This window comes from Hydra vulgaris, chromosome 05 (genome assembly GCF_038396675.1).
Source record: "Hydra vulgaris chromosome 05, alternate assembly HydraT2T_AEP".
Taxonomy (NCBI): domain Eukaryota; kingdom Metazoa; phylum Cnidaria; class Hydrozoa; order Anthoathecata; family Hydridae; genus Hydra; species Hydra vulgaris.
In genome coordinates this window covers 14,524,702-14,542,659 of record NC_088924.1, presented here as the reverse complement: position 1 = coordinate 14,542,659, position 17,958 = coordinate 14,524,702, and the positions used below count along the sequence as shown (strand labels likewise).

At 28.0% G+C, this 17,958-nt stretch overlaps 1 protein-coding gene across 2 annotated transcripts in view; it reads left to right on the top strand.

Annotated features, from left to right (window-relative positions):
* Window positions 1–17,958, top strand: part of LOC136080604 (leucine-rich repeat serine/threonine-protein kinase 2-like) — a 76,160-nt gene that overhangs the window by 2,672 nt on the left and 55,530 nt on the right. For both annotated transcript variants that reach the window (XM_065797462.1, XM_065797461.1), the window contains exons 2-4: window positions 6,906–7,535; window positions 14,304–14,511; window positions 15,235–17,933. In XM_065797462.1, the coding sequence (XP_065653534.1) occupies window positions 6,906–7,535; window positions 14,304–14,511; window positions 15,235–17,933 (3,537 nt within the window). The remainder of the gene's footprint in view (window positions 1–6,905; window positions 7,536–14,303; window positions 14,512–15,234; window positions 17,934–17,958) is intronic.

Here is a 17,958-nt window from a genome sequence, read left to right as displayed (position 1 = left end):
ATGAAAATATGTGTAAGGAAGAATTTAAAGCGAAAGCCCATTTGAAAATTTATCCAAAAATTTTTTAAGATATTTTTATAGTGAAAGTTTTGTCTTCAGAAGATGACCTATATTGCCATCCATAATTGATTATAGTAATTCAGACAGTTACAACTGCATAAGTACCATAAATTTAAGCATATATTGTTACATCATTTTTAGAGACCTAATACTTAGTTGTTTGTCCTAATACCTAGTCTCTATATATTCCTTATCATAACTGCAAAATATAGTAGTATAGCCGGCTCGATGCACGGTGGGTCAGAAATGTCTAAAAATGGCAAAACTATTGTTGAGTTAAATATGATACATGGTTATAGGGGATTTTGGGGCCAAGGATTTTATTTTTGGGCTTCATTTTAAGTTGTTGTAGGTGTCTAAGGTTGTCATTGGATGTCTCAATGGTTTTTAAATTAGATGGGGCATGATTTGTATCTAAATATATGTAATTGAAGTCAGAGAATTCAAATCTGGGCATATTTGGTTTCTAGAAGTGATCATGACCATCTAAATGGTCATTTTAGGGGTGGTCAAGGATAGTTCTGGGATATCATAATAGTTTTTCAATTAGATGGAACAGTCGTATATGTATATAGGTAATATTGATACATTACTTATATTTTACAACTGTGTGTAAAAATATAAGAAGTTAAATATTGAGATTGGGGAATTTAAATTTGGCCATATTTGGTCTCCAGGAGTGGTTATGATAGCACAGGTAGGTGTGATCATCGTTGTCGAGGTTGGTATTTTCTTTTTTTAAATTTATTTTATATACTTACTTTCTTTGGTATTGTGAACATAAACATATAACCTTTAATAAAAATTAACTTTATCAACATAATTTTTTACCTATAAATAAAAGTGTTGAAAGAAGTCTTTGACTTTTCCCTGACTCTTCCTGATTCTGAACAGGTTAGTATTATAGTTGTTTGGGGCCTGGAGAATTTCATTGTGTAGTGCTCTTTGTTGTTTGAGTATAAAACATTAATACTGAAGTGCATGAAATAGCTTCTTTTCAAAAACTAATTTCTCTTTCTAAACTAAACTCTTCTTTTCACAGGAATAAAAACTTTTTGCATACATAAATACAAATAATAAATATTCTCTTCTATAAATCATCTTTTTACACATGTTCACATAAAATTAACATAATACAACAATCCACAAAAATGTACATTAAAAAACCGCTTAAAGATAACAAAAATAATTAAAATAATTACTAATGAAAAAAACTATTAAACTAAAATCACATAGTCATCATAGAATGTTTTATAACACAACAACATCTAAAGTGCTATTTAAAAAAGATTTAAATGATTAAAACTGTTCTTTATGCGCGTTCTTCAGTTTTTTAAAGCAAAATCTTAGATTGAATATCATTTATGATAAAAAACCTTGCACTTACAGCACTCAGCTGAGCTCAAAAAATTTTGGTTGTAAACTATTATCTATATATGAGAGTGTAATTTAAAGTAGATCACGTGTGGCCTATTGTTTTTCTGCTTGTGTAAAGATAAGTACAATATTAAATCAATAGTTTTTTTTCAGGTTTTTTATCTCCATACTTGTAACATCCAGACATCATTTACAAAAATCTTCCCCATTGTAAATTTACATTGCAGCAATAATATACTATTTGAAGGCAGATTTATATTCAATTAAAATTTTCCTTCATCTAAAATATTTTCCTCATCTTATAAAGTAAATTTTTTCTTGTGACATTAGTTTCCCTTAAACGTTATTCACTTACCATATAACAACAACAAATAGTTATTCATTTAACATAAAATTACAACAAGTAGTGATGCCACTTTTAATAACAGAACAGTAGTTTTAAAAAATATAATGAATAGTTGTGTGTTCTCTTGCTGAATACTCAATGACATTCAGTACACTTCGCTAGTGACTGGTTCCGGCTTGCATTAGTGAAGCATGTACCATAATTTTTTTCATATACGTCAAGATACATTAGAACCAAAACAGAAAGTTTACTATGAATAAATTTTCTGTTTTGGTTTTAATATATCTTGATGCATATAACAAAATTAACTCTGAAAGAGGAAATCAAAAAAGTACTTCAAAATATTAGCTATTCATAATAAAATATCATTGTTTAATTGGTGAAATGATTGCCTTAGACAACAACTCATAATCAATTGTAGAACGTGTTGACTTCAATAAGCTTATGGAAAAAGCAGTACCGCAATAAAATTTACAATGATGCATATATATATGTATATGTATATATATATATATATATATATATATATATATATATATATATATATATATATATATATATATATATATATATATATATATATATATATATAAATTAGTAGAAATCACTTAACAAAAAATTTTTACACTGTGTTTCATCAATAAAGACAATAAAGAATTTTTTTCGAGAGCTAAAAAATACTTTTTTTATTTTTGTTTTTTTATTCTCCTTTTTTTATTCTCCTTTTTTTTTTAAATAGTTAAAACAAAAAGTCTTTACACAATAAGTAATACAGTACGTGGAAGCTCGCAAAAGACAAATCAGGTCTTGTCATCAAGAACCGCTCGTAAATTAATAACCTCATAAAAATTCCAATGCATTCATGAATACATAAAAAAGTATAGCAAATTATTAAGCGTTTAAATATATAAAAATGTATCATAGAGAGAACAAATAATTTCTTGAAGCTTCTTCTTAAAGGAGAGATAACTCCATTCAAAAGAAAAATCAAAATATTTCAAAACTATTTTGTTCCAATGAGAAGCTTCACAAAATAAATTGCGTGATTTTCTAAAATTAGTTTTAAACAATAGTTGCCAAGTTAAACTATTGTTTCTTAAAATTTATTTCTATGTTTTAACCTTTGTAAACTTCGTAAAAAAACTGGGAAGGAGTTTGTTTTATATTTAAATATAAAACAACGCATATTAAAAACACTGAACTAATATATATTAAAAAATTTTATTTTAAGTAAAAAAGGTATGGCCTGAGTAAACCTGTTTTTAAAATTGATAAAACGAGCAAAATGTTTCTGCTGATGATAAAAAGGCTCCTGTTTAGATTTTTTAATTTTTTTTGAAGAAGAATCTTGTGATCACTCGCATCAAAAGCTGTTAATAAATCATTGAAAATTCGAAACGTAAATTAGGAATATAAAAACTATTTAATGTTGGTCTGGTATCAGTGTTGATGTAGCAAGCCAGTTTTGGCTAAATGTAAAATGTCTGTTAATGAAAACAATTATTTTTGTTAAAAATGTTGAGAAAATTTTCGTACGCGATAAACGTGGTAAACTTTAACGCATTATATTTCAATTATAAAACATTCCACCTGACAAGATATGGGTAAAAACATAATTGCAACGTTTTAAGCGGTAGAAAAATGTTGCAAATATTTAGTCAGGAACATTTGTAGCGAAAATAAAAAAATAAACAGGCTCGCAGTATTAAAGCTAAACTATAATTGAATCGACGTATACAAAAACGTTCTAAGTCATAAAAACTATTTTTCAGTCAGACAACTTTAACTATGTATAACACGTTTATTTATCACAAATTTTGATATATTTTTAACAAATGTAATATTTAAAGGTGTCAAATAGCACCCAGATTTTTTTTCTGAATTTATTAAAGAAATAATTTTGGATTTAATAAGTTTTTTCTCGTTACCCGAAAAAATAGTTTTTATGACTTAGAACGCTTTTGTATACATCGATTCAATTTGTTTACTTGGTTTTAACTATATAGATATTAAGGCAATAAAGTCTTAACAATTGAGATGCACTGATAGATAATAAATTGAACACAATTTTTCTCATGTGACAAACTTAATATGTTAAAAACTAAATATCAACTATGAGAGATTAAAAACCAACTAGTAAACGTGATAGATAAAGATAAGTTAATCCAAAGAATTAGCAATTGATAATAAGAATATTTCACTTATATTTAAAACAATATAGTTGGGTAAGACAAAAATAAATATCTCTAAAGATTACATAGTTTTCATCGATTTTACCTAGGTTACATTATTACAATATTAGGTAGATAAATTATTATATCTTGTGATAAATTATGATATCTATTATGATACCTTTCACCTAGATTTCTTTTAGGGAAACATTCTCAATTTAAGAAACGTCTAAAGCGTACAGATGTTTCTGTATCAAAATTGTAGTAATATAACTATGATATAATTTGTAACAGCAGAGAGAAAAATACTTAAATCAACATTAACTTTAAAAAATTTGGATTCAAATATTTTGATTGAATGACTATCATGGCAAAAAAACGTTCCACTAGGCTTTGTGATCAGACATTAAATACAGAATAACAAAAATGAGTTCATCTACTTGCGAGAAGTCTTTGGTTGAATCAGTCATGATTGATTGAACAAAATTTGGCAGTTTTAAGTTCAATAACTGCAGAAAAAAAATATTTGCCAATTCAAAAAAAAAAATGTTATTTTAAACTTTTTAAGTGCTCTTTTTGAAGTATTTAAAAAAATTATTAAATAAAAATAAAAAAGTGGAAAATAACTTCCAATTATTTGTAAAAGAAATTTCCCCAAGTAACTTGCTGAACTCTTTGCAAAAGTTAGCTGATAGGTACAAAGTATCTAGTCCAAAGGGTTGACTGAAAATACTTCGATGTTCTAAGCCAATTAATGACAAATAACACTAATGGAATCCAAAGTTCCTTTATAAAGATCTTCATCACCAACCTAGAGTCCAGAGAATACTACATGATCAAGAATCCTAAAACTCTTATTATAATGCACTAGATTTTTTTTCTATTGAGAAAAATGTTGTTAAAGTTAGTAATGACGCAACAACATATAGGTTTGCAATTAATTTTAAATTTCTTTCTTTTTCTAGCTGAACTTTTACTCATTAATTTTCATTGTCACTTTAGTTTTTTTCTAAATTCTTTTTTTTTTTTTGTTTTCTAAAAAAATATTTGTTTTCCTTTTTTGCTTTCCAAACATTACAATAAGTAATTTCAGCCCTATAATTCTTTTAACACTGATAATCTCTTGTAAAATTTAACCCGAAGTAAATCCAATACTCAAATGGATTCTCTGGTAAACTATTCCAATTATCGACCTATTTCTCTTCTTTCCAACTTAAGTAAACTGTTTGAAAAAGCAATGCTTAAGACTTAATGCTTAATTTTTAATACTAAGTTTAACTAAAGAATAATCACCCCTCCCCCTCCTTGAACATATTTCTTATATACGTTGTTTGATGTTTTTGGATGATTTGTGGTATTAAAGTAGCTGTTACTAAAACACTTTTTCTCTGAAATTAAAAGGAATCAATGGCACCATTATGTTCACTAAACTAAACTTTTTTTTTAAAGCCTAACTTATAGCAAAACCTATCTTTGTAATTAAAAGAAATTATTGGCACAATTGCGAGCGCTAAACTAATTTTTTTTATTTTTGAAGCCTAACTTATAGTAAATCTATCATAATAGAAAGCTAAGATTAATTTGCAGTATATATCGTTAATACATCTGTAAAACAGCAAACCGATAATGATAAAATACATAGACTTAGACAAACCATTTCTTGTCTGTAAGAAAACAAATATCAGGTTTTGAAAAAAAAAAGATAATCCCAAATTTAGTAATAAGTATAAGAATTGAAGGTTAGATTACCAAAATTTTTATTTTTGTTTTGTAAAAGTCAAATCACCTTCGACTCATACTTTTAATGGTATGTTTAACTAGAGGATAATCGATCGTGACCAATAAACAGCCACAGCGCACTGGTTAGAGTTCAAACTATGTATATATAGTTCAAAACTATAGTTCAAAACTATGAGGTTCATAGTTCAATGAGTTCATGAGGTAGCATAGTTCAAAACTATGAGGTTCGAGATTTGATGTCTGCTCTGTTCATATATGTAACAGTGATGATAGAGACTTTTATTTTGGTTAAACTCTCCTCTGCCATACTTTGTAACATGACCGCAAGGTCTTCTTGGAACACCTTAATGACAATATTTAAAAAAAAATGCTGTAAAACTTGGGTGAAAAGAGTAAATTTATATAAGTATCCCTTTAATTTTCAGTTATTAGGAAAAAAAGTATTGATGAGAACTGGTAACGCAATAATAAAATCAAATTTTAGTTTTCATTGTGTTGTTACAAACTGTTCTCTTTACTTACAATTATCAATAAGCATAAGGGCATATTTTGAAATAAAAATCATTGTGCATTTTTTCAGACTAAACTAATTTCTGTTATAAGCCTAGTGCTATATGCCTATTGTTTCAGACTAAACTAATTTCTGTTATATGCCTTCTGTTATGTGCCTTCTCTGATATAACTTAGTAAAAAGCCTAATGCCATCGCTGTTAAGTCTCATATTATTTCCATGATAAGGCTCATGCTATCTCTGATAAGCCTCATGCTTCACTTATAATATTTATAATTTAAATTTGTGAATTTAATTCTTACAATGGTTTAATGATATTAACTCTAATGTTGAATATTACCTGAAGACACAATTTGTTATCAAAAAGTTACCAAAAATACATGAAAATTATATGGATTGTGGAGATAATATGAATTATTCCTGATTCGTGGTTTCTGGATCAACTGCTTGCCATTCCTATCTGCTGTTTTTAAATATCTTAATTATTGACTAAAATATTATTTAAGTATATACAAAAATAAAACAACCTTTGAACTTTTTTACTGTTGATATTTGTTAACAGTGTTTATTAGAAATCAGTAGATGATTTTTTTATACCTTAAATTAGAATGGAAAATTAGAAACTTTTTGAGTTATGCTCAAATAACTCAATTAACTGCATGTAAAAAATGTATGTATGTGAATATTTATTTTAATTTAGATACAAATGAATACAAATGGCAATCATTGTTTACTTCTATGATAGAGTTTTCAAATAATGTTTGCTTGCAGAAGGCTGTTTGTGATTCGCTGCGATCAGAAATTGAGTGTAATCCTAGTTTGTGTGATATAATAGGTGAAGAAAGTGATAGCCAATTCCCAATTCACAACTGTGTTACTTCAGCACTTAAATTTCACATGAAAGATGAGTATTTGTTTCAGTCAGCATGTGGAGTTATATACCAACTTTCGATTAACTCTAAAAGAATTCAGGAATCATATTTTAAGCAAAGAGTATATATATTAATCATTGAAGAAATATCGATTAATTGCAATCATTGTATCCAAGGTTGGGGCTTACATGCCCTACGAGGTTTATGTCATGATCATTTAATACAAAAGAAACGTATCTTTGAATGCCAAATTTTTAAACATATAGTGCGTGTTCTACTAGAAATAAAGGATATCTGTGTTCTAAAAGAGTGTATTGGATTACTTGCTTGTTTAGCACAAGACCTTGAGGCTTTTAGAAAAGAGTGCGTAGACTTTGGTATACCTGTAATTATTCTTGATATTATGGTTGAAAATATCAGAAATGAAGAACTAGTAGAAATAGTATTAGAGGCATTAGGTACGTAATTTTTATAAATAATAGTTACGCTAATACTATTATTATTGCTTTAATTATGATTATTTTTATTATTTTAAATTCTATGTTATACATAATATTATTATTTAGCAAAATTTATAGCAAAAATAATATATATATATATATATAAATATATATATATATATATATATATATATATATATATATATATATATATATATATATATATATATATTATATATGTAAATTATGTTAGTGTATTTTACAAATAGAGTGCTCAATGTTCTTAAAGAACAGAGCAATAATTAATTAGTAAAAAACTCTTCCTGATGATCCAGCAATGGTGAAACTTCAAGTCGAAGATAAAAATTAGATAACTGTTTTTTACTAATTAATTTATATATTATATATATATATATATTATATATATATATATATATATATATATATATATATATATATATATATATTATATATATATATATACATATATATATATATTATACATATATATATTATATATATATATATATATACATATATATAAATGTATATATATATGTAAAAATGTATATATATATATATCTAGAATTCACAATTTCCAGATTGAATTTGATGATTTAAGCAAATGTAATTAGTAAATTTAATTCCTTTTCTTCTATTGATTTCTTTTTCAACAAAAGCTTTTCTTGTTTTTTTGATACTTGATTTCCTTCCTGAGAATATCATTTTGATTTTGTATTTTCTTTCTATTCAACATTTCTGCATTAAATCAAACTACGGCTACATTGTTTAATGAATCTTTTTTTTTTCTATAACTTGACAGATTTCTATTTTTATTTTTTCCATTTCGTCAGGTATATCATTCAGTTTTTTGACGTTTCTCATTTTTGAGAACTGATGCGACAGTTTTGCTTTTTTACAATTCACATTTGCTTGGCATATCGTTCCATATCAGTATAAATACAGTAGTTTTTTTTTTTTCATTAAGAGTGTTTTTGCTAATTTTTTTTTTCTGCTCTAGAGTTGCCTTATTTATATCAGCATCTTCGTTTTGATTCAATATTTCTTATTTTTCTAACGATTGTTTTTATTTTTATTGATTCTTTTTACTTTAACTTTGTTGTTTATAAAAAAAAGCTCTTTGATCATGTTTCGATCATGATTCGATCATGTTTAGTTTAAAAAAGTTTAAATTATGCATTATACTTTAATAATAATTGCTTACTTCAGTTTTTCTATAACTATGATGTATTTTTATAACGCATCAGATTTCCTTGATGCCTATGATTTTCTATACAATGACGATGAAGATAATAGAAATTATTATTCAAGAAAACTACCCTCTGCTACTAAAAAATGGCTCTGAGAATAAACCACAAGATAACTTGTAAAAATTTACATTTAAACTACTATAAATTTACAACACAATTTTTTAAAATGGTAATTACAACTCTCAATCTATATCTTTTACTTTATAACTATTAGTACTGCTTTTACTAACTCTGTAACTTTTTGTTAGCACTTAGTACTCTGTTACTTTTTGTTAGTACTTAGTACTCTGTTATTTATTTGTTAGTACTTAGCACTCTGTTACTTTTTCTTAGTACTTAGTACTCTGTTACTTTTGCTCATTTTTGAAACAATGCTCATTATTTATGCAACTGATTTTTATTATTTTAACTTAGCCCTGTCAACCCTGTCAGAAACGCCTCAAGACTTGTATTACGCCCACACCACTACGCTAAGATAATTGAATCGGTTAATGTTAAAAGGATGGAAGTACAACAATGAAAACTTTTATAAATGAAAGAAAAACTGCATTTTTTTCCCTTAGTGAATTTCTGTTAATGGTCTAATAATTTTTTTTCTGAAGATGATAATGTTTTTCACCTTCAAAAAAAATTATTAAACCATTAACAAAAATTATTACTGGGGAAATGGAGTTTTTTTTAGTTTCTTAAAAGTTTACATTGTTGGACTTCCGCCATTTTAACATTCTCTGATTCATTTGTGCTGACCATAAAAAAAAATTTTTGAAAGTTTTTTTTAATTCAAATAAGGTTTTGAAAGTTTTTTTATGAAGAACTGTTTCTAAGGCGCTGAATAAAAATCTGGAAGAATTTCTGTCCTGCAACAGCAATTTCGGTTAGAAATTTGCTTTTTTTCCTAAACGGCTGCTAAAAATTTGTGAAAAAATATTTTCCGGCACATATATCATTCTATATGTTTACTTGGGTGCTGAATCCAAAAGTTACAGAAATTTGTGCGTTAAATAGCATTTTAGGTCAGGAACATGTGTTTCCTGTCTAAAAGTATCGCATAAATAAATGGAAATGTTTAAAACTTAGTAAGTAGTTGCGAAGGTAGATAAGCACCTTTGAGTGCATGTACTTGACTGCTAAGACGCCTTTGTAACCACCAGTATATTCGGTCGATATATATATATATATATATATATATATATTATATATATATATATATATATATATATATATATATATATTTATATATATTTATATATATATATATATATAAAACATACCTATGGTAGATTATTTATACCAGACTGAACATGCTGGTAGGTTATTTATACTGGACTGGTATAAATAACTTACCTATGATGCTACGTCCATTTTACCATAAAAGTTCATTGTATTAGCGCTGATTTTCATTTAAGGTCTCGATGCACACCAATCCACTATGCCGCCATAACTAAAAGCGATACTGTAAATTGCGAAGTTGCTGGGGTAGTGTACCAAGAAGAAGTGACTTTCATTGTTAAATTTAAGTTGCAAGGTGGTGCACATTTAATTGGATGGATGATGCCCATATGTTCTGTGAAACCTGATTCTTAAGTTTTCTCATAATATAATGCAAGCAAATTAGTGGTGCAAGAACTATTCAACGACTGGATATCAAAGAACGTTAACGAAGAACGTCTATCCACTGTGTCAACTAAACATAGCTAAAAAGATGAGACGAGTACCGAACTTTCATGGCTTTGATTAAACAATATAAAGATTCAAGTTACAAGAAAACAAATCAATAAACACAGAAAGCTTAAGATTTCAACATGCCTATGACAAGCAGAATCTACGATATCAGAATAAATGATGTGACATACCAATGGAAGTTAGAAAAGTTGTTTGGCATTAAAATGAAAGATGAAGTCAAGGCATTCTATTATGACAATTGCTATGGGTCTTACTTGGCAATTTTTACATTGATAGTTTTACGAAAATAAAAAAAATAAGTGAAGACAAATAAAGAAAGGCATCAGTCAAATGAGAAAAAGCGAAAGGCTATGGAGGAAACTAGTAAGCAGGGAAAAACATGTAGAAGTCTTCAGTATATAAATGCCCTAAACATGGATGATGTTTAGAGAACTAACTTGTTATACCAAGATCCAGATTTGCTACCGCACTTCCAATCATGCCAGAAACACCGTCTTCAAGTTTGAGAAACAACCCTACTAGTTCAGGAGACATATTTTCAAAGATTTTGGTAAGAACTAGTGGCAAATATTAAGATAAACGTATAATAGGATGCACAATTCTGTACTTATGCGACTACAAAATCAGTTGTGGTGACATATTTGGTATCATCGTAAAAACTGCTAACATCCTAATTGGTCAAAAATAGACGATCACTTCAGACCGGCTAGTTGAAGAATGATTCAGAATCAGATGAGTGATTTTAATAAGGGTTTCCCCTCAGTGAGGACTATAGATAGGTTTTTAGATGATGTATCTTATCTCAATCTCCAGATGGCGGCAAATTATCTTCTCAATAAAGACGCAAGTGATGCTGTTATCGTTGGCTATGATGATACAACCAATGTTGTCATCTTCAAATTATATGATATCAAGACAGAAATTACCACATCACAATCAGTGGTCCAGACATTGAGCGAAAAATATTGACCACCGGCAATATTGAGAATATTTCTCATTAAGGATCTAAGGGTGTGGTAGCCTACTAATTTAAAGAATTTGTTGGCTACTAAACAACACTTTGTGTGCATTACTGAAATAGCGATAGAGTTTGTAACCAGGACACAATTGACCCAAAACATTTTTGAAGCAACTGTGGACAAAAACTTGAACAAACTTGTATTAGCCGTATCAGTTTATAAACAGAACAATTTTTTCATCTCTGTTTAAAAGTAAATGCCAATGTAGGCGAAATGGTTGTTTTTCCTACAATGGAATTAATTGGAATTGACAAGGAAAGACCACACAAACTAAGAACTAATAAATATGTTTCAAATTGGAGCAGTGTGCAGGAGTTTTTCAAAGAAAAATTATCACAACTAAAAGAAACGAGAAGCAATATGACAGAGAAAAGCTTCTTGCTGCTTCTTGTTCTTAGCTGAAATTATAGACACATTTATTCGACAGTTACAAGTGGTGGACTATTTCTCTCTAGTCATCATCTATTGGCGTATGGAAAGACTCTGATCTTGAAAGTGAGAGAATAGGCGATAAAATTGAGCACACGCCACAGACATATCTCAAATGTGAGTTGGAGTTTGGGAAGCTGGACAACCGCATAAAAATATGCGGTGAAACTACAACACAGACTACTTCTGTAAAGAAATAGTCTGTGTTGTAGTTCCACCGCAATGCCTATCTGCTGAATTCAGATTTTTAAAATTACCTGGAAGCAAGAAGAAGAAACTTAGGAAATGGACTTCCTGCGAGGTAGGGCAAGTCAGGAAGCTAGAAGCTGATTTCTTAGCTACAGTGAAACAGGCTTGTTAATTAGCGGTGATTAAACGTCAGAAAATATAAAAATAATGGTAAAAAAAACATGAAAAAGGAGCTTTTTGAAAAGTGCAAAAAGTACAATGGTCCCAAAACCCCAAAGCTGACAATATTTTGGATCGCTCAACAAAAACAGCTGATCGATGAAATTTTGTACATATGTCTGACAATAAAACCAGAAAATGAATTCTCGAGCAACATTGATACACTACTCATTTCAGTCCTGTGAGGAGTGATTACATGTGAATGTTTGTTCATGTGATTGATGATGTTGTTTACTAAAGTATTCTGAGTTTATAATTTTTAAACAACTTGCCTAATTCTTAGTTCATTCAGTTGATTTGTGAGCCGGTTTACAAATCGTCTATCGAATATTGTATTAATGCCTCATTGTTTTCAACAGCAAATAGTCCAGATTATTATAATATTAGGTTTGCCATACTTTTTATGTATGAAGCGACTGCAGAATTTAATTCAGCAAGCTTGAAATCCTATAAAAAGAGATATTGGAGGCCATGGTTGTGGCTTCAGTACTTAAAGTTTAATGTGGTGGCTATTTTTGGTCACCATCTTGAAAAAAATGCACTTTTTTATCCTATATCATCATGCAAGCTGCCATGTCTTTCCAGAATTGAATTCTGCATCAAACTTCACCTCAGAAAACACTTGTTAACCTGAACTTTTTGAAAATAGTTAATTCTTTGCTACACCCTACTATTACTTGCACATTACTTGTAATCATTATTGCGTTACATATAAATTGTTTTTAAAGAGTTTTCAAGAATTGTAAATGATTTTTCGCAAATATTCTTTTGGTAATTCAATTGCGCTGTTTGATAATTTATTCGCACCACTTTGTAATTCTATCAAGCCATTCACTTGGTAATTAAAAAAAACATACTATTAATTTAATTTTTTAGTTTTTTTTTGTTTGCTTTTTAAGAAGATCCCAGAAGTCTTTACGGTCTTATTGCAGAGCACCAGAGAAGAGCATTTAACTAGGAAGTTCACACCTCCTTTACCAATGGGGCTTATTGGGTCGACGTCAAACCTCGAACCTTGGTTCGAGCCAGAACTCTAACCACTACACAAATATAATTTTAAAATTACTTATAGTAGTAGTTAATAAGTTTAATTTGAGTTTATATTTGTAAATAACATTTGTGTTTTATGTAATTATTTTTTAAAATATTTTTTCTATGGTCTATGTAACTATGGTAAATGGTTTAAAAAAAGTTCTTCAGGGTGCTTTAAGACTTTAATAAATACATTTTTTTTAATAAAAAAAGCTTTTACCACAACAAAAATAGAGTAACCAAAGAAGCATTTTTCCTTTTCTTGGTTAAGTTAAAAGATGTAGTCAAAGTATAATTAATGCGATCAGAACCTGCTAAAGTAATAAAAAAACACATCAAAGTTAATGATATAACGCATAGATATGCATATAGTGCTAATTTATATAAAAAAAACTTTATATATACTCAAAGATAGCATTTCTAATCTTTTAAGTTAAAGACCACTTTAAATTCTGTTTATACCATTATGTTCAAAAAGGTTCAAAATATTTAAAATTTAAATACGTTAGTTATATATACTTTGGTTCTTCAAGTCGCTTATGACAACTTTTTGAGTCTTTGAGACACCTTTGAGACTAAATTAAAAAAAACTAAAAATTCTAATAGTTAACTACTTAAATTTTTTTAATGCTATATTTTTTCTGAAATGCTTTTATTCGTAAATAAAAAACTCGCTAAATAAAAGATATCTTCTTTAAAAACAAAAGATATCTTCGTTAGAGGGAGCACCACTCTAACGAAGATATCTTTTGAGTATTTAAGTTTTCAGATTAAAATGTGAAAAATATACTTTTTATTTAAACATTGCATAAACTTGAGAATATTTTTGTTAAATAGTGTTGCTAATTTTATTTGTCTCTCTAATTTTAATTAGAAATACGATACTATTATTTGTTTAGTGTTTTTTATTTTTTCACTTTCGTTTTATGAAAACCTTTCTTTAGCATATTTCTTTCAATTTCAAGAAGACATGCTTCTTAAACTAGCTAATATCCAAAGTATTCACAATGTCATTAAGTTTTACCAATCCAATGAAGGAGTAAACCTAAAAGTTTGTGTAATATTTCAATTAATAGCAGTTCATAAATGTTTCATTGAACAGCAAGATGTTTTTTGCGAAGTTGTGGAAATAATTAAAGATGCTGTTAATGGGTATATTTATTATTATTTTTTATAATTAGTTGTGACCATGACGTTAAAGTCTTGTCATTAAACAATAAACTGATGTTAAAACTCTAGATTATTGTAAAGGTATCTTAACTAGGAAATCGAAAACTCTAGTTTAAAAACCCCAGTTTAGTTTTGGGCAAGTTTAGAAGAAACTTATAAACCTTGGATTGAAAGTATACGATTTCAAAAAATATTTAAACTTTTCATTAATGTCATATTTGTAATTAAGAAAATGATATTATGGAAGCACAACTAAACCACACAATTATGGAACCATGGAAGTTAACATTTAAAAAGTTATGTACATATAAGTTTTTTACCTTAACAGAATAATTAATTCATAATATTATAATTATTTAATTGTTGCTGTATGCATGACAAATGTAGTATGCTAAATCTAACTAATGTATATGTTAAACTTTGACAGACTTTGTAAAATAATATTTGTTTTATATTTTTATTTTTGTTTTTTAAACGATCAAACTTGTTATTGAAATTGTTTATATTATCTGAATTGGTTATCTCTCCTGGTAAAATAATCATTTTGTTTGCTATTCTATTTGTCAAGTTTTATAACTACTTTGCATGTTTTAAATTTATATTAACCGTTATATTATAAAATTAAAATAATAAAACAGTAAAGAAAATATATGAATTTTTAAATCTATTTCAGTTATATATTTCTTTTACTTATAAATATTTCAGGTTCAAAGCAAATTATAGCATCAAATTAGAAGGATTGGTTGCTTTTGCTCTGCTTCTTGCTGATTGTTCGTATGATAAATACAAGGCTATTATTAACAGTAATGTTCTCGAGAATTTTTTGACTATTTTTGAGAGTTCAGACCCTATGCTTTCATTACTTGCAAAACTTTGTTTAAGAAGATTGACATTTGAACAAAGCATCACAAATTTAGTTTTTCAAAGTGCTTGTTTTTATGGTTTTAAGAAATGCTTAAGGTTACTGGTTGAATGGGGAGCAGATTTTAACTCTAGTTCTAATGAGGGTAATTCTCTATGTATTGCTGTTATGAACAATCATATTGAAATTGTTGAGTATTTGCTAGCTTTAAAACCCCCCAATATTTCTGAAGCTCTTCATTGTGCACTTGAAAAAAATTTACATGACATTGTGGGCATATTGTTGTGCTATATTGGTTATGAAGAAGATAATAGGGCTATAAAATGGAGTGAATTGAACATTTCTTATCTCAGAGAAGAGTATTTCCTTCCCTCGATACTACAAAGTAGAAAGAATGTGAGATCTGATTCTGTTTTGTTTAATATAGATTTAAAAGAAGAATCAGAATTTTTATTGTTGTGTAAAAATAAAATAATGTTAAAAGATAGGAACATTACTAGAAGTGTCAAATTTTTAGCTGTTTCAAGACTTCCGTTTAACGATTTGGATCCTCGTAATTTAAATTACTTATCTGAAAATTTAGAATTTGATTTTGTAAATTATTGCGAAGATCATTTTAATTTGAAAAGACCTTGCAATATTTCAAGTCCAATTCAAATACAAAAGATTACTTCAATTCAAACTCAATCTGATATGGATAAATGCATCTTAAACTTAGATATTTCTAAAAACCAAATAAATGATTTGGAAAATTTAGCAATTAGTATAAATTTAACGTTAAATGATTTTTTTAGCAATTTGGTGGAATTAGATGTAAGTAATAATAAACTAAATGAATTATCAATAGGATTTTGTTCTTTATTGAACTCATTAAAATCTTTAAGAGCTTCCAATAACAATTTAAAACAACTCCCATACAGTCTTTTAAAACTTCAGAAAATTGTAGAACTCGATGTTTCAGCAAATCATATTTCAACTATTGAACCAGAAATGATTCCCAATACTATATCAATTAAAAAACTAGACATAAGTAACAACCAGCTCACTAAATTTCCTGTATGTTTTCTGCACAAGTTTCCATTTCTTCAACACTTGTTTTTGTCAAATAATAATATTACAGCCTTGCTGGTATCTGGAGAGTTTGTTTCTTTAAAAACATTAACTTTGAGTTTTAACCAACTGACTAAATTACTGTCTCGTTCCATTGAATGCTTTGTTTCTTTAGAGAAACTAGATTTATCTCATAACTTATTAACTGATTTACCATATTACAATCCTCAAACTTTGCTCCAACTTTCCAATTTGAATTTGTCACACAACAGGCTTACAGCTAAAGGTCCTTTTTATCTACCTAAATTCATCTTAGACTTACCATCTCTGATCCATCTTGATATCTCAAATAATTTGTTAACATGTCTCCCTGATTTGCATTACTGGTCATCTAAAAAAATTAGAGAGTTAAACTTTTCTAATAATGATATAACAGAATTACCTTTAAACAAATATTCTAAATTATTTTGGCCCAAAATATCAAGCTTAATTATTTCGAACAATAAAATCAAAGTTTTACCGACTTATATTGGAGAATTAAGCTCTTTATGCATACTTGATGTTAGTAATAACAAGCAGTTAAAAACTCTGCCAGATGATATTGGTAAATTAGTAAACTTGTATCAGTTTCCATTAACTGGATTGAATTTATGCCATGGTGCTGTTTTAAACGGAACCCCCAGAGATCTTGTTTTGTATTTTCGTTCAAAGCTGGAAAAATCTGTTCCATACCGATGCATAAAATTAATGTTAGTAGGATTAGCTGGACGAGGAAAAACCTCTCTTATTTCACAGCTTTCAAAAAAAGTTCACTCACCAAACAAACTTGCTACTGTAGGCATTGAAGTAAGAAGATTTGTTTTACAACCACCTGGTTTGGCTCTTAATAGAACAAATTCAAAATGTCCATCATTTTCAGTGAATGCCTGGGATTTTGCTGGCCAAGAGGATTTTTACAGCACACATCGATATTTCCTTAGTTCTAAAGCTATATACTTAGCAGTTTATAATGCAAGTAAAGGTGAAGAAGAACTGAAAAAGCTCACTCCTTGGTTATTAAATATACAAACTGTCGCTCCTTCTTCAAAAGTTATTTTAGTAGGAACACATGCTGATTTGTGTACACAAGAGAGTTTGCAATCTCTAAATGCATTTACTAAATATTTTTTGCATAGTTCTGGATTTCCAACGTTTTATACAACTTCAGTTGTTGATTGCACAAAAGAAAATAATAAAATTGTACTTCTCAGAACGGAAATCTATAAATGTATAAGCAAGTTTATGTTTGAGGAAAAATCTATTTTGGAAAAGATGGTTCCTCAAAGCTATGTTACACTTGAAAAATTTATTTTTGACAAGGCTAAAACAATGCACAACTCTGGAGAACTCCCTATATTAAGTAAAAATCATTTGCACCAGCATTTAATTGATCATGGATTACGACTAGAAACTGACGAATTCAATAAAGCCTTGACGTTTCTTACTAAAACAGGTGAGGTTATATGAAATTTTAGTTT